Source organism: Mus caroli, chromosome 11 (genome assembly GCF_900094665.2).
Source record: "Mus caroli chromosome 11, CAROLI_EIJ_v1.1, whole genome shotgun sequence".
Lineage (NCBI taxonomy): Eukaryota > Metazoa > Chordata > Mammalia > Rodentia > Muridae > Mus > Mus caroli.
Window position 1 is genome coordinate 110,778,933 of NC_034580.1, and position 26,628 is coordinate 110,805,560.

At 47.1% G+C, this 26,628-nt stretch overlaps 1 protein-coding gene and 1 pseudogene across 1 annotated transcript; one reads left to right on the top strand and one right to left on the bottom strand.

Annotated features, from left to right (window-relative positions):
• The first annotated feature begins 315 nt into the window (after positions 1 to 315).
• LOC110304578 lies at positions 316 to 1,317 on the top strand (annotated as a pseudogene).
• Positions 1,318 to 14,878: 13,561 nt separating this feature from the next.
• On the bottom strand, positions 14,879 to 25,194 carry LOC110306092 (CMRF35-like molecule 7). Its single transcript, XM_021178277.1, has 4 exons — positions 25,017 to 25,194; positions 19,073 to 19,402; positions 16,965 to 17,055; positions 14,879 to 16,005 (listed from the first exon to the last, which is right to left on the bottom strand). Exons 1-4 carry the CDS (start codon positions 25,192 to 25,194, stop codon positions 15,837 to 15,839), a joined length of 768 nt encoding a protein of 255 aa, XP_021033936.1. The 3' UTR covers positions 14,879 to 15,836.
• Between the last annotated feature and the right edge of the window lie 1,434 nt (positions 25,195 to 26,628).

Consider the following 26,628-nt stretch of genomic DNA (forward strand, 5'->3'; position numbering starts at 1 on the left):
GCAAAGACACCCCCCTCCCCAGAAGGAGAGTGTGCTAACTAGCTCTCTGTCAGCTTGATCATTTGGGAAGAGGGAACTTAAATTGAGAAAATGCTCCCACCCGACTGGTCTGTGGGCAAGCCTGTGTACATTTACTTGACTGATGATTGACGTAAGTAAGGTTCAGTTCACCGTGGGTGGAGCCATTCCTGAGTGACTGGTCCTGGGTTCTATAATAAAGCAGGCTGAGCCAGTCACTAAGTGGCACTTCTCTATGGCCTCTGCATCAGCTCCTGCCTTCAGGCTCCTGAGTTCCCACTGTGACTTCCCTCGGTGATGGTTTGTGGTAAGAGAGTGTATGTGAAATAAACCCTTTCCTCCCCAAGTTGCTTTTGGTCATGGTGTTTTATCACAGCAATAGAAGCCCAACGACAGAGGGGGTTTGGAGTATTTCTATCCATCCAGGCTGCCAGCCAATTGCACCTGGCAGAATAATGAGCTGAAAGATGTCCTTGTCCCAATCCCCAGAACCTATGAATATATTTTACTTAAAAGGTACTTTACGGGGCTGGTGAGATGGCTCAGTGGGTAAGAGCACCCGACTGCTCTTCTGAAGGTCCAGAGTTCAAATCCCAGCAACCACATGGTGGCTCACAACCATCTGTAATGAGATCTGACTCCCTCTTCTGGAGTGTCTGAAGACAGCTACAGTGTACTTACATATAATAAATAAATAAATCTTAAAAAAAAAGGGTACTTTACCCCCTCTAGCTGCCATCTTGCACCCCCATGTGTGTCTTTCTCTCTGTGTGTATGTGTGTGTGTGTGTGCACCTGACCTCAGCTGGTCTGCCCTAGACCCCCTAGCATGAACCTCAGTCCCCCTTGAGGTCCCACTTTCACTCCAACAAGATGAACCAGGAAGAACTCAGGCACAAGTGCACATCGGTGGGAAAGAAGGTGGTTCACAGAGCAGCCACAGCAGATGATAAAAACTGCCGTTCTCCTTAAAGAAGTTAGGGGTAAACAGTATCTCTTGTACTGAAGAGGTGGACATGTTTACAAACCAAGGAACAGGGATCCATTTTAACAACCTAAAAGTTCAGGCATCCCTGGCAGCAAACGCTGTCACCATTATAGGCCACGCCGAGACAGAGATGCTTCCCAGCATCCTCAGCCAGCTTGGTGCATGCAGTCTGAGTAGTTTAAGGAGACAGACTGAAGCTCTGCGCAGTCTGTGGATGGAAAAGCACCACTTGCTCCTGGAGAGGATGCTGAGGATGAAGTTCCAGATCTGGTGGAGAATTCTGATGAGGCTCCTAAGAGTGAGGCAAACTGAACTGAGGCAACTTCTGAAGAAGGTGACCCTTGCAGAAGTTACAGGAACTGCTATTTTATGTCATGACTGCTTTTTCAAAAAAAAATTTTTTTTTGTTTATTATGGATCTGATAAAATCTAGATCTCTAATAGTTTTTTAACCCAAGGCCCCCCCCCCCCGGACACTGCAGCTCTTTCTAGTTTTCACTTATACCTAGTTCATTCTTTGCAGCAAATTAAGTTGAAGAAGCCTGGGTGGGAATAAAGTTTGGAAAAGGTTAATAAAATTCTTTGCCTAGTTAAAAAAAAAAAGGCACTTTACCTAGGTGATGGCATGTGGATTTTATGTGAGACTCTCTGTGTGTGCGCATGTGTAAAGAGAGTCTGAATTATCAAGGTATTTTCAGCTATGTGTAAGAGTGTGAAGAGAGCCTGTGCTAGCTGTTGCTGAGAGGAATGGAGCTGTGAAGATAGTACACTGGCTCTGAAGATGGACATACGGACCATGAGCCAAGGAGTTCAGGGGACAGCTGGCAATGAGAAAAGGTAGGTGAGGGGACGCCCCCTAGAGGCAGAAGGAGGAACAGCCTATCAATATCTTGATTTAAGAATTTTGATCCAGAGATGTAAGGTCTGTGTTGCTTTAAGACACTATAACCCATTGAATGGTTTTGGCATCTTTATCAATAATCAAGTGTCTATAGCTGTGTAGGTTTATTTCTGGTTCTTAGATTCAATTCCATTGATCAGTGTGTCTGTCTCTGTATCAATACCATGCAGTTTTTTTTTTTATCATTAATGCTCTGTAGTACAGCTTGATATCAGGGATGGTGATTACCCCAGAAGTTCCTTTATTGTTGAGAATTGTTTTTGTTATCTTGGTTTTTTTTTCCATATGAAGTTGAGAATTTCTCTTTCAAGGTTTATAAAAATTGTGTTGGAATTGTGATGGGGATTGCACTGAATTTGTAGATTGCTTCTGGTAAGATGGGCTTAGGTTAATCCTACCTACCCACGAGTATAGACCTTTGGAGCTCTCAGAGACTGAACCACCAACCAAAGAACATACATAGGCTGGGCCTAGGCCTCCCCACACATATGGAGCATATATGCACTTTGGTCTTCATGTAGGCCCCAAACAACTGGAGCCGGGGCAGGGGGGCCCTAACCCAAAAGCTTTTGCCTGTATGTGGGATATGTTCTTCTAGCTGGGCTGCCTTGTCTGGTTTCAGTGGGAGAGGATGCCAGGGTGGGGAGATACCTGGGGGCCCCACCCACTCAGAGGAGAAGGATATGGGGATGGGGAGAAAGATTGTGGGAGGGGATGACGGAGAGGAGGCAATGAGCTGGATGTAAAGTAAACAAGTGAAAAATAAAGAAATGAAAGACACTATGACCGGCGACTGCAACTACAAGCTCTGAGCTTGAGTAGAACGGCTGCTGGTCAATGGGCCCAGCTAGAGATGGGGTCCCATGGGCAGTGGTGTCATAGGCAGCCCCTGAACAAGGTGGGCCCCAGGGAGGACTTGGCTCAGCCATGAGGAGACAAGCCCTCAGAGAGAAGCCGAGTGTCCTCAAGGCCTGTGAACTGAAGGCTCAGCTGTCAGCTTGTAGAATGTCCACCTTCCAATGCCATCACAGTGTCAATTAAATTCATCCCCGAGTCCCTCTGTGGTGGCTCACACCTGTGGTCCCAGACAGAAGGACCTCAGAGGGTCTGAGGTTATCCTGGGCTACATAGTGAGGTGTAGGCTACAGAGTGAGTCCGTGTCTCTGAAAACAAACTAAACAATAAAAACAGTTTTAAAGTGAGTTTGAGAGAGGACCTTCAAAGTATGGAAAGATTCAATGCTATGTCACCCAACAGTGAGGACAGGCTCTGAGAAATGAGTTTGTGGACAGGACTTGGAGCATGCTAGGCAAACTCTCACAACAGAGGCCTGTCTCCAACACCCCCACCCCACACACTATAGTTTTATATTCCTGGCAAAGCTGTAGGTGTGTTCATTTATACCACACTATACACCCGCAAGTAATGGTTTCAGCAACAATGTTAGGCAGCTCTGGCGTCACGAGGGAATAATTGTCATCTCATGACATTCTTTGAGGTCCAACATCACATATGTGGTCTGTCGTTGACTAGATGTGGTTCTGTGGCTTGTGACTCTACCCGGCCATTTTGGACATATTCACGTAGATGTGGTCCTCGTGTTCTTGCTCCCTCGGCCACGTGGATGCCAGGCTTCCCATTCTGAGCCCCCCTTTCCCACCCCTCAGTGTTTCAGGCTACAACCATCTCAGAGATCATTCTACATTCTCATGTAAGAATGGCAGCACCACCCCATAATAATCCACCACATGACTATGCTGGGTAAGTGTTCTACCACTGAGCTACACGCCCACCCCTTTAAATTCTTAGCTAAATTCAGGAATCCCTGAACCAGGCTCAGTGGTGGGTAAGACCACAGGAAGAGCAGTTGCAAAGCCATCCATACCCCCTCTCCTTTAAAAAAATTAATTAATATTAATTAATTATGCTCACTGACAGAACCTGATGGAATGTATGTTAAGTTAGTCCTCATCCATCTGTCCAAAATTATTGTAAAGACCCAAAGTTTTAAACCATAACCTCAAGGCAGGATGGCAAGTTCAAGGTCAGACTAGAGTATATAAATAGACCTATCCAAGGGGAGGGAGGAAGGAAGGAAGGAAGGAAGGAAGGAAGGAAGGAAGGAAGGAAGGAAGGAGGAAATGGTCTGAGGAACACATTGCCTTGTTTGTTGACTTTGCACTCACTGGGTGTGATGGTTTATATATGCTCAGTCCCTGCAGTGGCACTATTAGAAGGTGTGGCCTTGTTGGAGCAGGTGTGTCACTGTGGGCATGGGCTTTAAGACCCTCCTCCTAGCTGCCTGGAAGCCAGCCTTCTGCTAGCAGCCTTCAGATGAAGATGGAGAACTCTCAGCTCCTCCTGCACCATGCCTGCCTGGATGCTGCCATGCTCCCCCGCCTTGATGATAATGGACTGAACCTCTGAACCTGTAAGCCAGCCCCAATTAAATGTTGTCCTTATAAGACTTGCCTTGGTCATGGTGTCTGTTCACAGCAATAAAACCCTAACTAAGACACTGGGCTGCCCCAGTGGTTTGGGGAGCTGATTCCACCTTGGATCATAACTGAGGGATTGGACAGCCACATGTCTCCACCCGGTGGCCACTGCTAGAATCACACATGTCTTGCTCTAGCTGTCCAGCAGGGGCAGAGAATTTTGCATTTTCTGTGTCTTGCGACTGTGAAGGGGAAGAGCTTGAATTAAGAGGAAGGACAAAAACCCTTGCCTGGCACTCCACTCCCTTGCCCTCCCCTTGATGTGGAAAGAGAACCCGAAACTTCCTGATCGTGCGTTTCCTTTGCTGTGCTCTGTTATCTCATCCTGATTCTTGAAGTTTTCCATTGATTGCAGCCTGCCCAAGGGAAGGTCAGTCACTGTCCCTGTGGTGGGTATAGAAAAACAGGGGACAGAGTGATAGACAGTGAGGCAAGAAGATGCACAGATATTTTATTTTATTTTAATATAGGATCTCATGTACCCCAGGCTGGCCTCAAACTTTCCAGGTAGCAAAGGATGGCTTTGAACTCCTGATCCTCCTGCCTCCACCTTTCAAGTGCTGGGATTACAGGCGTGTGCCATCATACCCAGTTTTAACTGGTGCTGGGGATAGAAGCTAGGGCTTCCTACAGACTAAGGAAGAACTCTATTTTTTAAGGCTATCTAAGAATTAGGCGTGGGAACACAATGCCCAGAGGCCCCACATTGGTCCTTGTCACACGCAATGCCCAGTGTCCCAGCATTGGTCCTTGCTGTCACCCAGACTCTCTTCCAGACCTGGACTCACTCACGTGCAGTTTCCTTGCTGCCTGTCCAAGCTTCCTTTGGATTAGACCCTACAAATCTGGACCACGCAGCTCAGCAGAGCCCACAATGTACTTCTGAAACCCAAGAAACTGTCAAATCCAGAGTTCTCGACTGCCTGGGCAGGAAAGTGATGAATGGGAGTGGCAGAATCCATGGACACAGTTTAGTGGGGGCACCAAGAAGGATCATTGACCCCCCAAACATCCTATTTATAGGAGTGACTTCCCTCCCTCTTTCCTTCCATCCATCCCTTCCTTCTTCCCACCAATACATAGGTTTTAGTTTTAAATGGAGACAGAGTCTCAAAGGGACCTGGAGATCAGCTATGCTTGGATGTCAAAACTGTATGAAGAAATACCTTCAACTGCAGGGATAAAGCCAGCCAGGTGCTGGGTATGGTGGCACATGCTTGTAATCTCAGGACTTGGGATCAGGAGTTCAAACTTATTCTTGGCTGAGGAGCCAGTGAGCAGGGGGACAGGCCTCCTGCTGATGTAGAGGTGAGCAGGCACCATGGTGGCTTCCTGAAAGTAACTCTCGAATGTTGAACAGAGTCTCATAAATAGAAGAGACCAGTGAAAGATGAAAAGAAGAAAAGATGTGAAGTTTGTATGTCCATGGAGGAGGAGTGTGCATGACCCTCAGAAGACAGAAAGTGGGGAGTGCTGAGAACAACTGGAGAGGCGTGAACCTGCTTGGATTTTTGTTTGTAAATAATTTTGAAGGCGCTGGGAATGTATTTTTAATGTTGGGAACGATTGAGGAATAATCATTGTAGAAAAAAAAATGGAGAAGAGGCTAGAGACACAGCCAGTTACTAAGAGTATCCACATGGAGACTCACAACCACCTGTAACTCCAGTCCCAGGGGAGCTGACACCCTCTTCTGCCCTCTGTGGGTGCTGCACAGTGCGGCAACAGACATTCACACAAGCAAACAGTCAGACACATAAAATAAAGTAAAAGAAATAAGCTCCAGTGCCTGGAAATAATTAAAGAAAAGCTGAGCCACACCCCACTCTGCGAGACCTAAAACACCATTTTTATATCTTTGAAACTCTATGCTGCTGACTTAATTATAATTAGCTATAATTAGCAAAGACTCACCCCTGTGCATCCGCCCTCCTAACACTTTGGAAGTTGAGACAGGAGGATTGCTGCAGGTTTGAGGCCAGCCAGGACTAAAGAGTGAGGCCCTATCTCAATGAACAAACAATAAACAAACCTCTTAGTTAACGTGCCTTTTCTCCCATTCTCTATCATGCCCATCTTCCCCCATTCCCTCCTTTCTGTATTTAGCTTGTGTTTACCAACTACCTGCAAGACCCCCCCGCCAGTGCCATAGCCCTGGGGATGGGGAAGTGAGGACATAAACAAGTTTCCTGCTCCTGGGCTTCCCCTCCTTCCTCCCACTTCTTGTCCCCAACAATGAACTTCTGGTGGTGGCTGCCACAAAGAAGAGTGCTCACGTGCTTCTATAGAAATGAACTATAAAAAGCCTGGAGGGTACGAGTTGACTGGGGGGGGGGGGGTAAAAGTGCTTGCCTCTGTTTTGAGTTTAACCCCCAGAAGCCATGTTAAAAAGCTGGACGCAGGGGTGCAAGGCTGTAATGTTAACACTGCTCCTGTGAGGTGGGAGGTATAGACAGGAGGATGTCCTAGAAGCAGAAGCAGTGGGTAGAAATATGTCTTGGTTTCATGATAGGAAGAATGCACATGGCTGTCTGTGTATGCTCCAGCAAGCATGCTATTCTCCTGGATTCCAGTCACAGCTTCCTACTGTCTCTGGTTAGCCTGTCCCCTCTTTGTAGTCAGGAAACTGTCCTTCCATAAAGTCTTCAAGGTGAAGGTTTCGTATATTTTTTAGGTGGGTGGGGAACACTTTGTGTGGGACCCTCTCTCCCCATAGTTGCTCTGTGGGATTAACTATGAAACGGTATTCACTGCTCTTAGCTGTCCTGTGGTGTCTCTGTGTGTCAGAGTCGGAAGAAGGGCAGTGTTGATTTTCTGTTATCCTGGCAAGTCTATATGTTGGGAATTTTCCAGCACTAGTTATTGTAGGAAGCAGACAGTGGCTCACGACAGGGGCACATCACTAAAAGACACATTAGAGTGTCCTCTCTCCTACATAATTGAATCTATGACATGTGGCATCTTGCTGCATCTCTGATAACCCAGATAAGTGGCCCAGTGACTGATGGATAAGATTAATGTCCAAAGGGCTGGATAGATGGCTCAGTGGTTAAGAGCACTGGCTGTTCTTGCGGAGGACCTGGGTTTAATTCCCAGAACTTACATGGTGGTTCACGGCTATCTGTAACTCCAGGTTCAGGGGTCTGATACCCTATTCTGACCTACGTGGGCCCCAGGCACTTACATGGTACACATACATACGTGCAGGCAAAATATCCACATACACAAAATAAAGACATAAAGTTAAAAAGAGTAATATCCAAGGTGGAGGTCCAGCCAAACAGCTTTGTCAAGGGGTCACACTGGGTGCCACAGCTGTACGCAGGGACCTCTTGACAGGGACTTTAAGCTGTGACTGGTGGGATTTCTGTCACTTCCTTCTAACCCTGTGCCAGCAGCACTCAATCTTCCTTTGGCTGATGCTACCCGAGGATACCCTGAGATTAAGATGTATCCTCCCCAGAGTCAGAGAGGGGACCCGAGTTAACACCGGAGAAATGCCTGTTCCCTGATGTTTTAAGGGATAAATTGGCAGCCAAATAATACAATATTCCTTCCTTCCTTCCTTCCTTCCTTCCTTCCTTCCTTCCTTCCTTCCTTCTTTCTTTCCTTCCTTCTTTCCTTCCTTCTTTTGTTAGTTATTTAGTTATTTATTGATGGATTATTGATACATTGGCAGGAATATAGCTACTGGGTTTGTCACATGCATCTGGAACGCAGTGATCATCTAGGCTTCCTCTATGAAGAATCAGTCCCCTCACAGAACCTTTTGTTGAAGAGAGAAACATTACCTTGTCCTGGAGATTGAGCTGAGAGGCTGAGCTGAAAGGTCAAATTTCCAAGACTGCATCCTACAGAGAACTCACACTCACAAAAAAATGCCACCTGCACACTATCAGTTTTATGCAGGAGAGGGATGCTTTAGTGTGAACCCTGGGCTCTCATGATGGATCCCTGTTGAGACAGGATGAGAGAGTGAGGGGCTGTTGTGCCCACACAGACTAAGAGGCAATATGTGAGAGGTCCAAGAGCAGAGCAGAGTTCCAGCAAAGCTTGCTCAGGAGCCTCCTGCCCAACTGCCACACTCAGACAGTGACTTGGCAGAGGATTCTGCACCTGGTTGCGAGGTGCTCACACTCATCTTATCATTGGTTTGTTTAAAGGTGACCCTATGAGTCTGAACCAGGCCACAACAGTTCAAGGGAGATGTGGAAAGAGTGCCTCATGGAACGTTTTAGAAGAGATGGTTCATCTCTTCCTTGGAAGTCACTGGGGCTGAGTGTGATGACGGTGTGCAGTGTACTTCCTGGGAACTAGGAGGAGACAGTGTTAGCACGAAGGTAATGATGGCGACGGGCAGAGAACAGGAAGGAACTTGCATCAGCCCACCCACAAAGGCCCCAACTAGACTGGCTTCAAGTCCTGCATAGTCAACAGTGAGAACATAGAGGAAGTGGTGGCTGCCCTGAGTCAAATGTCCGAACCAGGAGGCTCTTCAAGGAGGGGAGCTTAATGTGGTAGATTCAAAATCGTCTACCTATGAGCAAAGTAGGAACATGAACAGATGAGAAACGGTTAAAATATAACTGGGGGGCTGGAGAGATGACTCAGCAATTAAGAGTGCTACCTGCTCTTGCAGAGGACCTGCAAGTTCCCAGCACGCACATGGCAGCTCAGAACCATCTGTAGTTCCAGTTCCAAGGACTAGGGTACCCACATTTTGCTTCTGTAACACCAGGCATGCATGAGGCATATCTCTCTCTCTCTCTATATATATATATATATATATATATATATATATATATATATATATATATATAGAGAGAGAGAGAGAGAGAGAGAAAACACTCAGAAACACAAAATAAAAAGTGAGTGTTAAACTATAGATGGTTTACCTTATTGCTGAAGACATCACACAATGCAATTATAGGTCACAGAAGAATAAAGCTGGAAGCTTCTCCTTAGAAGCTAGTAGTGCAGGAAAGTGCTATGTAGGCTAGCTATGGGGAGACTTACCCAGGGGGAAGATCAGTGGTCTTACCCAATGTAAGCTCTGAATATTACAATATCAACCTGTCAGGCAAGACGGACTCACTAATGTAAGAGCGGCATGGCTGTTTTGAGCGTAACTGGTGGGGTCTGGGAATCACCACCCAAACCACTCAGACACCAATCTTGGTCAAATAGGGATGGCTTCTTGAACATCACATCCCAACACTGATCCATCAGGGATGCAGCCCAGACTCGGGAGCTGAACTGCGTCCTTGATCTGAACTGCATCCTTAAGTTAAGATCCTACAGGGCTTTTAAGTCCCAAATCTACAACCATCTGTGCCAAGTGATTCCACCAATCAGGATTTAGGGATGGTGGTTTCCTTAGAAACATGCCTTTGTTGTACACTTATCCTGATTCCGTTGGTTGGGGTATTCAGTGGTGGCAGGGAACTTGCCTTGTCTAACATTCATGTCTTAACATACCAACCAGGATGTCAGTTACCAACATACATGTCTCTTTCTGCCAAGTAGGACAGAAAGAGTTCCCAGGGAGATAAACTTTACTCGACCCCTACTCAAAGTGGAAGTCTTATTCCATATAGATTCTTTTATTGGTGCAGAGGTCCCTCTTATGTTGGGGGTCCATCCCAGGGACAACTTATAAAAGCAAAGACCTTAAAAGCTCATACCCAGGTGCAGGAATTGCTGCCTGGTGGTTGGTTCATGTCCAAGCTTACTGTGGCTGACTATACAAAGCAGTTCTAAGTGACTTCTGTTGTGATTGGTTTCCAAGAACACCAAAGCGCAGAGCCTCCTGGTGAACAGCAGAAACAACATATGAGAAAGTTTTCTAGTAATGTTAGTAACAGCACAAAGTGGTAGACTAGACAGGCAACCATTACCTAAACCTAAACATTTCACCTAGGCCTTAACAGTAGCCAACCACTATCTGCTTGAATTTCAGGCCCACTACCTGGGAAAGAGTGACAGCCTAGTATTGTACCCTTGCTCAGAAGCACTCTGGTATTTTGCCAAACAGACACATAGTCAAACTGCTTTCTAAATCTTTGTGTTTGTATACAGGGACAAGTGCCGCCCTTGGCCTTGGTCGGAGAAGAAGAACCTCCTCCCGGGTCCAAGTGCTGAGAATGAGTGACCGTGGGTGCTCATCCATAAACACCACATCCGTGTCACCCCCTCCAAGGCCCAGGGAACACTGAAGAAGACTGGCTGCAGAGAGTGCAAGACTTGAAGGATGGGAGGATGGCTTAGTTAGGGTTGACTGTTGTGAACAGACACCATGACCAAGACAACTCTTATAAAACACAACCTTATTATCTTCATGTAGGGAAGCATGGCAGCATCCAGGCAGGCATGGTGCTGGAGGAGCTGGGAGTTCTACATCTTGCTTCAGAAGGCAAACAGGAGAAGACTGGCTTCCAGGCAGGTAGGTCAGGGTCTTAAAGCCCACACCCACATTAACACACCTACTTCAACAAGTCCATACACACTCCAACAAGGCTACAACCACTCCAATGAGGCCACACCTCCAAATAGTGCTACTCCCTGGGTCAAGCATATTCAAACCATGAAAGGAATACTGTGAAATACTGTCCTCTGGCATGATGTAGATGTTGCCATCATGATCACAGAGCAACTGTGGCCACCTGCACAAGACTCCTTCCTACCCCCCCCCCAAAAAAAAAAAAACAAACCCCATAAGACTTGAAAGTAGAAGTTGCAAGATTGAGATGAGAATGGGAGAAGGCAGTGGGATTGAACGTGATAGTACACTGTATACATGTATAAAATTGTCAAAAAGATTTTAAAATATAGCTAGAAAACAGGTTGGGATGTAGTTGGTAGAGTGCTATGTCTGGGTTGAATACCCCGCACCACATAAAACTGCACACGAAGAAACCACATCTGTTGTTCCAGCAGTTTTGAGGTGGAGGCAGGGATCATGAGTTCAAGGCCATCCTCAGCTACATAGTGAATTCAAGGCCAGCCTGAGATATGTGAGAGTCTGGCATAAACATACAACCAACCAACCCACAAAAAGAAAAGGAAAAATATTTATTCACGTAACAGAAACAATGTTGTTAGTTTGGGATGTGACAGTCTATTTTACACTCATGTGAATATGCTTTAATCTTCTCATAGAAAGTGAAGTCCTTACCCAACTCTCACAGCCAGCTTGTTTCAAGTCATGTTTGCCCTGCCATAAATTATCCACAACTTCATATATAGACAAAAGAGGAACACTCTTTTTACATTTCTTAATGATTTATTTTTATTTTATGTGCATTGGTATTTTGCCTGCATTTATGTCTGTGTAAGGATGTCAGACAGTTGTGAGCTTCCATGTAGATGCTGGGAATTGAACCTGGGTCCTCTGGGATGCTGGGAATTGAACCTGGGTCCTCTGGAAGAGGCCAATGATCTTAATCACAGTTACATCTTTCCAGCCTCTGAGCAACACTCCTTTAATTTTCTTTAAATTTTTATTGATTCTTTGTGAGTTGTGCATCATGCACTCCAGTCCCACTGATCTCCCCACCCCCTTGGATCCACCCTCCACCCTTATAACCTCCCCCCAAAGTAAAAAACACACAAACAAATAAACAAAACAAACAATACAGAGAAAATATTTCATCGTGGACGCTGTGGTGTGTCGCAGTGTGTCTCACAGTGTGTCTCACAGTGTGTCTGTCCCACACTGTATCCCTCTGTCCACCTTCTTTACTTTTAGATGTTCATTACGAGTCATTGGTCTGGTTGAGGTCTCTGGCTTCTGTGACACTATCAATATTGGATCCTCACTGGGACTTCTCCTGCTTACTCTGTTGTTGCCCTGTGTCATGGAGATCCTGCAGCTTTGGGTCAGCAGGACTGGCCATTTCCCATGCTCCAACAGTTCACAGATGATGTAGATTTTGGGGTGGGTTTACTCAGAGCCATGGATCTGGACCTGGGTGGTAGCTAACCTGAATAGCCTGACAGCTCTCCTTTATCTGAGCCACCAGGGCAAGTTCTCCAGGAATGCTCTGGCTAGGCTACCCAATGCTATCATTGGCAGAAGGCAGGGTCAGGTCTCTCACTCTCATGCCCTCTGAGCTGACTCACCCATACCCACACCGCCAGAGCCAGCTCCACTGTGTTGCCTAGTCAAGGTGCAGGGCCATTCTCCCAAGTGCTACAGCTGGCAATGGGATGGGCCAGTTCTCCTGCATCCGTACTTTTGAGCTGGCTCACTGGTGCCTTTGCCATCAGGACCAGCTCCACTGTGTTGCCCAGGCAAAGTGCAGGGCCCACTTTCCTGAGTGCTACAGGTGGTGAGGGGCAGGGCTAGCTTTTATGACCCTGGGGTCACTGAGCAACACTCTTCATAGAGTATAAAGAATAGTTACACGAAGCTATGCCAGTGCCTGGCAAATACAGAAGTGGATGCTCACAGTCATCTATTGGATGGAACACAGGGCCCCCAATGGAATGCAACCCTATAGAAGGAACAACAATATGAACTAACTGGTAACCCCAGAGCTCATGTCTCTAGCTGCATATGTAGCAGAAGATGACCTAGCCAGTCATTATTGGGAGGAGAGGCCCTTAGTCTTGCAAAGATTATATGCCCCAATATATAATCCCCCCGTATATAAAGGGAAGGCCAGGGCCAGGAAGCAGGAGTGGGTGGGTTGGGGAGCAGGGTGGGGTGGGGGGAGGGTATAGGGGACTTTCAGGATAGCATTTGAAATGTAAATGAAGAAAATACCTAATAAAAAATAAAATAAAAATAATTTTATTGCTTAAGACTCTTGAGCTTACGGTCTGGCTAGTTCCCAAAACTAAATGGTGCCATCTAATTATAAGGGGAAATTTCCTCTTATGTGATTTCTTCTGTCCTTTGCTTCAGGAAAAATAGGCTCCTTCTCTCTTTTGCCCAACAATAAAATGTATTGTGTAGCTAAAGTAGACTGCATTGCAACTGCAATGTGCAAAACTGAAAACACTCAATAAGTTTCCTCATCTTGGCTGTAAAAAAAAAAAAAGAATAGTTACAGAATGGGAGAGAATGTTTAAAAATAGTATATCTGAGGAGAGATTATATCTAGAATATATAGAAAAACAATCTGGCTAAAAAGCAGACAAAGCAAGTGGGAGAGACAGCTCCTCAGTTAACAACACCCACTGCTCTAGCAGAAGAACTAGGTTGAATTCCCAGCACACAAATTAGGTGACTCACCGCCATCTGTCACTCCAGTCCCAGGGGATCTGATGCCCTCTTATGACCCTCACAAGTACTACGTCAATGGCACAAAGCTACACGCAGATGCACATAATTAAAGAATACAAATTAAAGTAAAAAAAAATTGTTTTTAATGGACAAAGGACTTGAACGGTAAGGATGTAGCAAGATGCCCAACATCTCCAATTATCAGGGAAATAATATAAATTAAACCACCTGGAGAAGGGTTGTAATCACAAATAAGCAGACAGAAAACAGTAAATGCAGATGAAGAATGTGGGGAACTTGGAATGTTTACATCCTGTTGGTGGGAATATAAAACATTGTAGCCATTGCAGAAAAGGATACAGAGATCATTCCAAAAGATTACAATGAGGATTGTCATGTGACCCAGCAATACTCTTGGGTATACATGCTAATTACTTGTGTCACTGCTGTGACAAAACACCTGAGAAAAGAGACTGAAGGAAGGCAGGAAGGTTTGTGTTGGCTCATGGTTGGAAGGGCTACAGTCCATCATGTTGGGGACCCCATGGCAGCTGGAATGGATCTATTTGTAGCACCAGAGTCAAGAGCTGGCTAGCCACACTTTGTTCTTAGGAAGGAAAGAGAGACAGATAAATGGATGCTCAGTTTGCTTTATCTCTTTCCTCCCTTTTATTCAGTCTGAGATCCCAGGCTATGGGATGGTGAGTGTTCACAGTCAGGGTGGGTCATCCCTCCTCAGTTAAACTTTGGAAGCACCATCATAGAGAGGCTTGGAGGTGTGTCTCCTAGGTGATTCTGAACCCAGCAAAATCAACAATCAAGATTAACCATCACAATCACCAATACACTCATGTTCTCTGTAACATTATCCACAAAGGCCAAGAAAAGACAAAACGCCTGTGAGTAAATGAGCAGAGGAAGAAAGTGTGGTATATCCACACAGTGGGATGCCTTTCAGCATTTAACATAAAGGAATTCTGTCACCCACTGGAAGGTGGATGGTCCTTGGGGACGTGACTGATGCTAAGGCAAAGCAACCCCAGAATGGCAGACACCTCTTGATTCTACTCGGGTGCATTAGCAAAACTCCCAGAGGCAAAACGTTAGATGGTAGCCAGGGCCTGGTGAGGTGAGGTGAGGTAGTGTTGGGGGGTCGGGGTGGGGAAGGGAGGCATTGCTCAGTAGGCTTAGAGTCTGAGTCTTGCAAGATGAGGCTGTTCTGGAGATATGATGTCTTTGCAATGTGCACGTCAGCTGTGCTGTGCAATGGAAGCATCTCGCAAAAGGCAGAGTTCATGTTAAGTTTCTTCCCCACGCGCCAACTACAGTCAAAGATAACCCTGTGAGCAGGGGACCATTCTCGTGGTGTCTACCGTCCTGGCTGGTGCTGTTGGTAGTTACTCTATGAGCTACCCTTCGCCTGACTTCCTCTGCAGTGCAGCTGTATGCAGTGTGGGCCACGGGGAGGATCCAGGTGGGAAGACATAGCTCTCTCTGCCTCCTGAGCTCTCTGCTGCCCTCTCCTGGCTAACCTTTGCTTAAAGCCCACATGCCTCCAGTCTGTGTCGTCCGGAGATCTATTTAAGGCTGTGCAGCCTTCTGCCCCTGACCCCTGGAGCAAAACACTCCTGCTGGCTAAGTCATGGATTCCCAAGTTCTCTGCAATCCAGACCCTGGGCCTGTCAGGCAGGTTTTAGTCCTCTCCTTTCCTCAGAAGTGCACGCTAGGGGCGGGCTCAGTGTCCAGAAAATGGAGAATGAACGCTTGCTCTGCTTTCACAGAGTTTCCTATGACAGAGTTGTAGGATAGGTGACCGAGCCACCCCACTGGTCTCTTCTGCTTCTCTGTGCTTCTGTCCCAGGCTCTGCACAAGCTTTTCCAGCAGGGCACACACAGCTGTCTTTCTGCAGCTTGGGCTGTGTTTCATCGATTCTCACCCTGGGCTGACCATGGTGGGTAGATGGGGTAGGGCTGATGAAGATACAAAGAGAGAGCGAGGTGCTGGTCATGCAGCTGAGATGATACCTCAGGAAGATCCTGAGTTGTAGCTCCACGCTGTGCAGAGTGTAGCTCATGCCTGGACTAGCCTTCCAGGCACCAGCCTTGGTCACTGCCCACCGAGGATTTAAGGACATTTCTTCCCTGGTCGTGGTCTCCTCTGGAATGAGAGTCCAGAATGGGAAGGCTCTGCTTATTCATCAGTCTAAGGAGAAATGTCTTTAGCTAGAAGTTCAGAGTCCAAATCGCTACAGAGAGTGTGTCTCCACTGTTCCTCAGGGACCTTCTGAGTTGACCTCTTCAGCCAGAGGACAGCACCAACCAAGATGAGCAAGGCAGGCACCTTCAGAAATACCAGGAGCATGTAATAGGTCCTGTGACAAAGACACAGCTGTTAGGGTCTCATGCCCTTGAGCCCCATTATACCCTATCCTCCAAGACACGGAAGTCAAGAGCTAGCTCATCACACCCTACTTGGAAGATTCCCCCAGGGACCTTCTCCAAGGTCCACCCAACCATGAGGGCATCTCGGTGTCTCCAGGTGGCCTTGATAGGGCCTGTCCCCTTATTCTAATTTTATCTTCTGGGGCTCTCCTTTCCCATAATATCCCTCAACCCAGCAGAAACCTGAAGCTCTCTATATCTAGGTTGTGTTTGCTTACTCTGCCCTCAACACTGGCTCCAAGTTAGCAAATCATTGTCTCTGCCCTGTTCTCATGATGATATGGGGGTCCTTGTCTCTCCCTTGGCAGTCACAATGCTGCCAGGGCATTTTTGACCAATTGGCTGGGTAATGATGGACAGCTCTGCAGATTAGTTTCCTGGTGGGGCTGGAATGGGGACCACAATGGGTGGGAAGTGCCAGGGACAGAGGTGGCTTGGAACCTTGAGTCTGGACTATGACAATCACTAGCTCCTAGTGATAGCGCATGGGTAGGAGTCTTCAGGCTTGGCATCCCCATAGGAGGAACCTGTGTAGAGGAGTGCCATAGTTAGGGTTTTACTGCTGTGAAGAGACACCAGGACCAAGGCAACTCTTATAAGGACAACATTTAATTGGGTTCACAGGTTCAAAAGTTCAGTCCATTTATTATCATCGAGGCAGGAGCATGGCAGCATCCAGGCAGGAAGGGTGCAGGCAGAGCTGAGAGTTCTACATCTTCATCTGAAGGCTGCTAATGGAAGACTACTTCCATGAAGCTAGGAATAGGGTCTTAAAGCCCACGCCCACAGTGACACACCTACTCCAAGGCCACACCTCTAAATAGTGCCACCCCCTGGGCCAAGCATATACAAACCATCATAAGGGCAGAGAAAAGACCTCAGGACTCACCTTTTCTGCAAGTCAGAAGACACTATGTCTGTACTGCTGTCCACAGTGGGCCAGGGACGTTGGTTAGAAGTCGACGTGGTATCTTTACCCACTAGACATAAACAAAAATGGCCATAGGTTATGACACAGATTGGGGAATAGTTCATGCATGGCTCACAAAGGTATCCCAATCCAACCGGCCTTCATCAGGTGTCTTAGTCAGAGCTCCTATTACGATGAAGCACTATGACCCAAACAAGTTGGGAGGAGTTTATTTGGCTTACACTTCCATGTCCATCACTGAAGGAAGCCAGGACAGGAACTCAAACAGGGCAGGAACCTGGAGGCAGAAGCTGATGCCAAGGCCATGGAGGAGTGTTGCTTACTGGCTTGCTCAGCCTGCTTTCTTATAGAACCCAGGACTACCAGCCCAGGGATGACAATGTGCTGGGCCTTCGCCTATCAATCACTAATTAAGGAAATGCTCTACAGGTTTGTCTTCAGGCCAGTCTAGCGACATTTTTCTTAATTGAGGTTCCATCTGCAGTGGGTCTAACTTGTGTCAAGTTGACTTAAAACTGTCCAACACATCAGCAGATCTTTCTTCTCCTGGATTAGGAAGCCTTGTCTCTTTGATACAGTCCTTTGACTGCTATCGAGCTGTCTGACTGCCCATAACTCATCTCCTCCGTCATTGTTATTAATAGGAGATATGACAGGGAGATATTGACCGTAGTTTATTCTGGAGGAGTAGACACACCACAATCTCTTTCCTCTTGCTTTGATTAGAGGCAAGAATCTCTGTTCCTTGCCATTAGATAGTAACTGAGTAAGGCTCAAGGAGAGATGATCTCAGAAACAAGTGTTTAGTGACCAGGATGATAAATGGCAAAGGACTCCTGGAGGTCAGTGAGCAATAAGGGACAATGCTAGTTAAATCATGAAGGACTATGAGGAAGGAAATGTCACCATGAGGAAGCTCTGGGGTGTCTTGCAGTGGGCGGCTGGGTCATGGATTCCTGAGTTCATCTCTGGGTTATAGCCATCTTTTGAGCTACTTCTTGACCCAGTAAACCATCCACACAAAGGCTCTAGGTTTTAATCATGCTTGGCAGCTGAGAAGAACTCTGGATAATTCCAGTCCTAACAGTCCTCTGACCAGCCACGATCACCATACAAGCTGGTGTCCCCTATCCCCTTGGACACTCAAAGCTCCACATGAGGCACATTTTTTGGCCACTTCGTCTTTTGCCTCTATATCTTAATCAACCCCCTTTCTGCCCCCACAGATCTTCTCAGCTTCCCTTCAGTGGTAGTCCTGGGGAAGTCCTATTAGGGTCAACCTTTCTGAACTTCACTTCCCTCAGGAGGCAACTTCTGTGTCTCTCTCACTGGTTTCAGCCCTACCATCTCTGCTGCCCTCTCAGGAGTCAGTGTGGCTGCTGGACTGAAGAAGGTCTGCATATGGCTAGATGGGTGGAAGTGGGGTAGGCTTCTCCTCAGGCGCCAACAGAAGGTCCTGGAGTCCCTCACTGAGGCTGAGGCAGGGAGAAGCGGGAAGAATCAGGGGGGTCTCTGTTTCTGATTTAATAGCTTTCTCTTTGAAGCATCCACTAGAAACTTCTCAGTCTGATGGGCTGAGGACTTCTTCAGGCATCTGTGACCTACGTAAGCCTCCAGTGGAAGAATGGGAGTTTCCAGGGCTGTGTATCTCCAGGACAGCAGGGCTAGGTCATGGGTTCCAGAGGGAGATTTCTAAGCCCTAGTTCCACACCAACATCTGCCAGTCAGGACACATGTCGGTGGGAGTCCTTGGAGAAACCTCAGGGGCTGACGTTGGTAAAGGTGTTCCTTACGTCTGTTACTGCCTTGTTCCATCTGTCTTCCTTCCTTCCTTCCTTCCTTCCTTCCTTCCTTCCTTCCTTCCTTCCTTCCTTCCTTCCTTCCTCCCTCCCTCCCTCCCTCCCTCCCTCCCTCCCTTCCTCCCTCCCTCCCGCTCTCCCTCCTGCCTGCACGATCTCGCCCCACTGCCTGCCTGCCTACCTGCCTTCTAGGCTTTCAATCCTTTCTTTATAGCCTTTTTAGCCCTGAGTGCCAGGGCCTTGTGGTACCCAAGGGAAAGTGCTTACCTGAGTAGACGTTCACTTTAACTCTGGTCCCACGGTCAGTTCCAAACTTTTCAATACCACACCAGTAAGTGTCCGTGTCATTTTGCCTGAGCATCTCCATGGTAACCTGGAATGAGTTATTTTTCTGATTGTCCCTGATGGACAGCCGGCCACTCTTCGTTTCTTTCTCTGACCCAGTGGATCGGATGAGGACCCTGCAAGTGCTCCAGCTTGCTCCCCGGCACCACCACTTCTTGTAGGTTTGCCATCTTGAGCTATAGCGACATCGCACAGTCACTGACCCCTGCTCTGGACCCCTCACCAATGCTGGGCCTTGGATGGAGAGGCAGCCTGAAAAACACAATGTCAGGGCATGGCTTCTACTCCTCTGAGTCAAGCCAGTGTCCAAAGAATTAGATAAGGGTCCCGGTATTCCAGCCAGCCTGACCCACTTGATGAATCCTCACATCTATTTCCATTAACCCCTTCATGACTGTGTCCTGGACTCTCCAGACTCTATCTTCCCAGGCCTCCTGCATCATGTGACACTTCTGATTTCCTTTCCTATTTTCCATGTCCTCTTGCCACAATTCTTTTCTGATGGTCTCCTTCTGTGACTACTCCACACTGTGACCTCTTCCTCCCTGCCATCCTCTTCAGATCTTAGAGTAATTAGTGGCATGCTGATAAATGTTTAACAACCTTCTATCTAGGTTAAAAAATGTTTTGTTTAGTAACATCCGCCAGTCTCTGGGATGTAAATGTCCCCACTGTGACCGACATCAGGGTATCAGTGAGCATGGAGCTGAGATGAGTAGCTGTGAGCTACTGTGAGCTGGTTCTACAGGCAGTTGGGGGAATCCAGGACCTGGGTCACTTTCTTCCTGGATGTGACAAAAGCCTGACAGGCAACTTAAGGAGGAAGCAGCTTTTTGTTTTTTAAATTTAAATTCAGATTCATGATGGATGGGAAGCATGCATCATGGCAGGGGTGGTGTGGGCAGTGTGGTGGTGGGCAGATGAGGTGGCCAGTCACATTGCGTCTGCCGTCAGGAAACAGAGATGAAGTCTCAGCCTGCTTTCTCATGAATATATTCAGTCCAGACTCCCACTCCATGGCATGGTGCCACCCACATTCAGGGTCATCTCTCCTCCTCACTTATGTCTGAGGAAATATCCTCACAGGTATACCCAGATGTGTGTCTCCTAAGCGTCTCTACATCCAGTCAGTGTGACCACAAGCATCCCACCCAGGACTCTCTCGCTAGCCTTCTTGCCTCCACAGAGGGAATGGCCCATGCCTGTGGTTCTAATTAATGCATCATACGAGGTTCCAAGTGACATTTGTAACCCAAATGTTCCCCTTGGGTCTAGGCCACTATTCCGAGTACCCACCACATATCACCACCTCTTCCACAGAGCCCACTCTGCTGCTTTCTCTCTCTAACAGGGGATGGAAAAACCAGAGCCAAAAATAGACTGGAGAATGTCTATGTGGAATGTGTATCCTGCTGGTCTGTGGGGTGACTCAGTAAAATTGGCTAAACACAGATACACTCTTTCCTTATAGTAACTTTTTGTTCTCAGTCACTTGGATGCAGACAAAGAGATAGAGGGCTGTGGTGGGGACCTTTCTTGACCATAGCTCAGCCTTGGGGTTTGGCCTCTGTGAATGGGGCAGGTTTGCACAGTATCACCGCCTCCCCACTCATGGGACTTTCTCCTTAGAGTTAATTTAGTTTTATTTGAGTTCTGTATCTATGGTTGATAGAATAACCCTTCCTCACAGACTGTTAACATTTTTCTTTTCTTTTCTTTTCTTTTCTTTTCTTTTCTTTTCTTTTCTTTTCTTTTCTTTTCTTTTCTTTCTTCCTTCCTGTCTTTTTTCTTTTTTCCTTCCTTTCTTCCTTCCTCTTTCTTTCTTTCTTTCTTTCTTTCTTTCTTTCTTCCTTCCTTCCTTCCTTCCTTCCTTCCTTCCTTCCTTCCTCCCTCCCTCCCTCCCTCCCTCTATTTCTTTCTTTCTTTCTTTCTTTCTTTCTTTCTTTCTTTCTTTCTTTCTTTCTTTCTTCCTTACAAGGTCTATGTAGCTCTGAATAGCCTGGGACTCACTACATAGACCAGGCTGGCCTCCAGTTCACAGAAATCTTCCTGTCTCTGCCTACCAAGTACTGGCTACTGATGCCTAACACCCAACCTGGTACTATGTGGCCTCACACAGACAGAGGGAGGTGGGTGAGGTGGATACATGAGTAAAAGCACAAATTTGCAAACCTGAGTTCAATCCCCACAATGCACCTGTGTGGAAAGAGAAAACTGACCCCACAAAGCTGTCCTCTGACCTCCACACAAGCTCTGTAGCACACACTACACACCAAAGAAAATAGCAGAGAAGACCCTTTGATGTGCACATCCCTGTCTGTAGTTTTAAAAAGAGAAAGAATAAAGACGTTTGTAGGTGTGACTAGAGATATTGAGATACAATTGTCCTGGATTATTCTACACATCCTGATGTTGAAATTGGCTTAGGTTTGAAGGCAGGCATGCTGCTGCTGGCCTTGAAGAGGAGGCAAGGCCATGAGCCAACAGACATATCAGCGCTTTTGGATGAATCCAGGAAATGGATTGTTCTCCAGACTCCAGAAGGGACTCAGCCTTGGCCAGTGAGACTATTCTGGACTCTTGATCTTGGAACAGTAAGATAAAGTTGTGTTGTTCTGGGGCACTGAGCTTTTGGTCGCTTGTTATGGCAGCCACCGGAGATCCAACCTTAAAAGCACTAAGCACACTCCATCAGGAGCCTAGTTGGAGATTTAACATCTATACTGGCCTCTCCTCACCTCCCCTTGGCAAGTGCTAGGTGATCAGTTCAGCCAGCCCCACCTTGGAGATGCCAATCCAAACCATCTTCTCTACACCTCTGCTGCCACAGTGCAAGCGACATCACGACTGAGCAGAGAGAGTGTGGGCTTTGCTGGCAGATGGACACATCTACCATGGCATTGTTGAGAAACCCTGGGTAAGTTACTTAACTTCTCTGAGCCTCACTTCCCTCTTTGCACAGCTGCCACGCTATAATCACATACTGGCTATTAAAAACACATGTAAGCCACTAATGCTGGGCATTGGGGGCTATTTGGCTAGACATGACCTCCATCTGGTACTTGGATCATGGCAGGAACATTCAGGAAAGCCCAGTGCATTCAGATAGCTGCTGGGACCGTACTGAGCCTGTCTCTTCAGCAGCACCAGAATGTCAGCTACTCCCCTGCCCAGAGTGACTTTAAAAACTTCATTTCTGGCATGCATGTCTTACTGCAAACTGGTTTTAGTTTCTCATTAGAGTCAGACCTTGTTTGCTCCTCTGTGGCCACCTGTGCTTTCTTTTCCCCTAACCCCAGTGTGTCCTCTTAAGGCTGTGGACTTAGTCCTTCCTGGACAGCCCTCATCCCAGCCACCCTCCCCAACCCCTCCAGGCCAGGTTTCTACCTGGTGCTTTATCCCCTTCTTGGAGCTGCCTCCCTCCTCCTGTTGGCCCCCTGGCCTCTTATCTGGAGCCTGAGCAATTGATTTCAGGTGCCTATCTCTTTCCCTAACCCTAGATACGTTTCTCACTCTCAAAGCACAGAGGTTCTGTGCTTATTTTCCCTCCATCCCCAGCCCCAAGGTCTTGCTCAGTTTCTAGTTCATGGTGGGCACCACTAAAGTTGTTGGTTATTCTGTAAAGAATCTATGCTCTGTGCTCATGCACACACACACTTATTCCAGTCCTAGGATTAATACAGACAGTGGAACATGGGGCATTAGCCTTAGTATGGATGTAACAGTAAACACCTGGAAAATTCAAAGACCATTAATAGGGAATTAGACTGGGAAGTTCTGATAGAGCAATAGCATAAAAAGTAAAGAGCAATGTCTAAACAATGACAGGAAAGATGTCCAAAGCACGTTAGTATTAGATTATTTTAAAAATTTACCTAATGAAGTGGGTATAGTGGCATATGCCTCTAATTCCAGAATTAGGAAGGCAGAGGCAGGAGGATCTCTAGGAGTTTGAAGCCAGCCTGGTCTACATTGTGAGCTCCAGGCTAGTCAGGGCTATACAATAAGACCCTATCTCAAAAAAAGGAGGGTGGGTGTCTAGAGAGATAGGTTAAGAGTACTGGCTGCTTTCTGGGTGGTGGTGCACACCTTTAATCCCAGCACTTGGGAGGCAGAGGCAGGCAGATTTCTGAGTTTGAGGCCAGCCTGGTCTACAGAGTGAGTTCCAGGACAGCCATGACTACACAGAAAAACCCTGTCTCGAAAACAGAAACAAAAATAAAAACAAAAACAAACAATCCCCCCAAAACAAAACAAACAAACAAACAAAAAGGGTACTGGCTGTTCTAGTAGAGCACCCAGGCTCAATTCCCAGCTCTAACATGGTATTTGCAACCATCCATAACTCCAGTTCCAGGGGATCCAATAACCTTTTTCTAGATTCTATAGGTACCAAGCACACACATGGTATGTACACTTACATACATACAGGTAGAACACCCATACATATATAATAAACCAAAAGAATAAAATCCTTTTTGTGAATGGTCTCAGCTTATGGCTTCTTAAGAGTGTGAATACTCCTTTCTGCTGGCTGCTTGCTGTCGAAATGGGCAAGTTCACAAAACCGGGGAAAGTGGTGCCGGTCCTGGCTAGATGTTACTCAGGATGCAAAGCTGTCATCATGAGGAACATTGATGATGGACACACATCAGATGGTACTTATAGACATGCCCTGGTGACTAGAATTGACCACTAAAAGTGACAGCTGCCATGGGCAAAAAGAAGATCGCCAAGAGAACCAAGATCAAGTCCTTTGTGAAAGTTTACAGCTACAATCAGCCCATACCCACGAGGGACTCTGTGAATATCCTCTCAGATGAAACTTGTCAACAAGGGTGCCTTCAGAGGCTCAGCTGTGAAACACAAGGCCTGGGGAGGCCAAGGTCAAATTTGAGGACCAATAAAAGACAGGGAAGAACAAATGTTTTTTCCAAAAGCTTCACTTTTAGGTGTGTTTTTGTTTCCATTGTTAAAAAACTAAAAAAAACAAAACAGACCCCCCCAAACCAAAAAACCCATCCCCACCAAACCCCACAAAACAACAAACAAACAAAACTTCCCAAAACTAACCAACCAAACAATCAAAGAGTGTGAATGTGAGCAGGTGATCCTGGAGGTACAGACAGAGTGTGTAGATGTACGGACTGTGTGTAGATGTGCAGCCTTTGAGTATACTAGTGAGCATTGCTCTGCATGTGTGCAAGACATGGCAGAGCTCACTCCTGGCCTGCTTGGTGTCTAGGAAAGCCCGGCGTTGAGGTTTAGAGTGCAGGCAGCTAACTGGGGGCCTGGATCTCAGACGCAAGCCCAGTGGTACAGGCACCCGCAATTGTCCCTCGTTTTACCATTTTGCAGTTGCAAACTCACATTTAGCTAGTGTCCCTTCAGTGACCTGTCCACACCCTTTGCATGGGTGTGGCAGCTGCTCTAAGCCTGTAAGTCCTCTCCCCAAGCCATGCCCTCTCCCCGGAGTGTATGTTCTGCTTGCTGCAAGGGCTGTAAAGATCTGCTTCCTTCTGAGGTATGGAAGGAGTGGGCTCAGGAGGGCTTTCTGTAGCTCCCTCAGTGGTACCAGCTCCTTCCCCTGAGCTCTTCTTTCTTGTGCTTCTTCCTGCATGTCTCACCTACAAGAGCATCTGGAATCTCCTTTAATGGTCACCTCCATTTCTCCTTTCCCTTCACGTCCCCAGGTCCTGACCCATGCCTGGCACAGTGTAGAGCCCAGGGTCCTTTTGCTGAATGAAGCTACAGAGCCACCCCACATTTCCCTGAAGGTGGCAGCTCTCCTTAAACCTGGGACAGAGCCCTCTATTGCCACTCTACACCTGCAGTCCCAAGCCCCCCAGGCCCTAGCTGAACATACCTGGAAAACTGAGAAGAAACAGAGCTGGGGACAGCCACATGGTCCTGCCTTCCCACTTTGCTGCACCCCTTGATGAACAGCCAGCAGCAAATCCAAATCTTAGCGGGATACCCAAAGCCCTGGAGATCTCAGCTGACTCGCTCTGTTTGTCCAGGTTGCCTCTGAGTGTCTTACTCATAAGCTTCCTTTTATAGTGTGGGTGTTTCCTGCTGTCAGTTACTCAGCACAAGAGGCATCAGTTAATGCCAGAGCTGGGTCACTCAGTAGGAACGAGGAGGCCAGGGAACTGTGCAGGGCAAGCAGAGGCAAAGGAGGGAAGTCCATAGACCAGTGGTGGGGAAGTCTGGACAATCTGGTCTTGGGTTAAGGGGTAGAGCACTCTGGATATTAGATCCAGAAAGGTTCTATGCTATAATGATGGACCCAGCAGCTGAGAGTCTCAGCTCAAGTGTTAGTGGGCTGTGCTCAGCACACCTGGCATTGGACATTTAATTCCCAGTAGATGATGTTCCTTGGGTAACTTTAGGAGATATGGCACTGCTGGAAGAAGTATGTCACATTGAGGTTTCAAAGCCTCCTGGCATTCCCAGTCCCCTCTCTCTGCACCCTACTTGCGCTCTCACCTGTTCTGTGTCTGCTGCCTGCCTGCTGTCAGGATTCCCTACCATGATCGAATCTAATCCCTTGGAAACAGAAGCCCAAATCAATCATCTCTTCTATAAATTGCCTTGATATGGCAGTTTTGTTCATTTTTCCAAAAATATTTTTATTGATGATTTGGGAATTTCACATCATAAACCCTGACCAAGCTTACTTCCCAGTCTTCTCAAGTCTGCCCCTCACTCTTGTGACCTTTCCTGCAAAATGAAGGAAGAGGAGGGGGATAAAGAGGAGGAGGAGAAGAAAGAAGAAGAAGAGGAAGCAGAGGAGAAAGAAGAAGGAGGAGGAGGAGGAGGAGGAGAAGGAGGAGGAGGAGGAGGAGGAGGGGGAGGAGGGGGAGGAGGAGAGGAAGAGACAGACAGAAAGTAAGTAAGAAAACAGCTTACACTCATTGGAACATGGTCACACTCCCAGTGGCCATCCCCTTAAAGAAAATGGAGTCCTTCCCTGTTTGTACCCCAGCTGAAGCCATCAATTGTGAGAACTACATTTCCACATCCTCATCACAGTTTTTAAGACTTCTTTTCAATGCCATTCTGTCTAGGCTGTTACTTTTTTGAGGGGTGTGGTAGAGGTAGGAGTTGTCACAGAATCTTTCTACATCACACTTTCTCAATTATGAGTCTTCAGCCATTGATACCACTGAAAGAGTAGCTTTCTTGCCCTTCACAGTCAATGGAAGCAGGGATCATGGACTTCCACATGGCTTCTGGCAATGGCATGGACCACAGGCATCCACACAGTCTCCAGTGGCAGTACAGACCACAGACATCAACATAACCCTCTGCCACAGCATTGGGTATGGACACCATCATAGCCCTGCCAGCAGCACAGGCCAAGGGCATCAACGTGGCCACAGGTATCAGCATGGCCCACCAATATCAACATGTCCTCAGGTAACAGCACAGACCATGGACCACAGACATCAACACAACCACCAGCTATAGCAGGA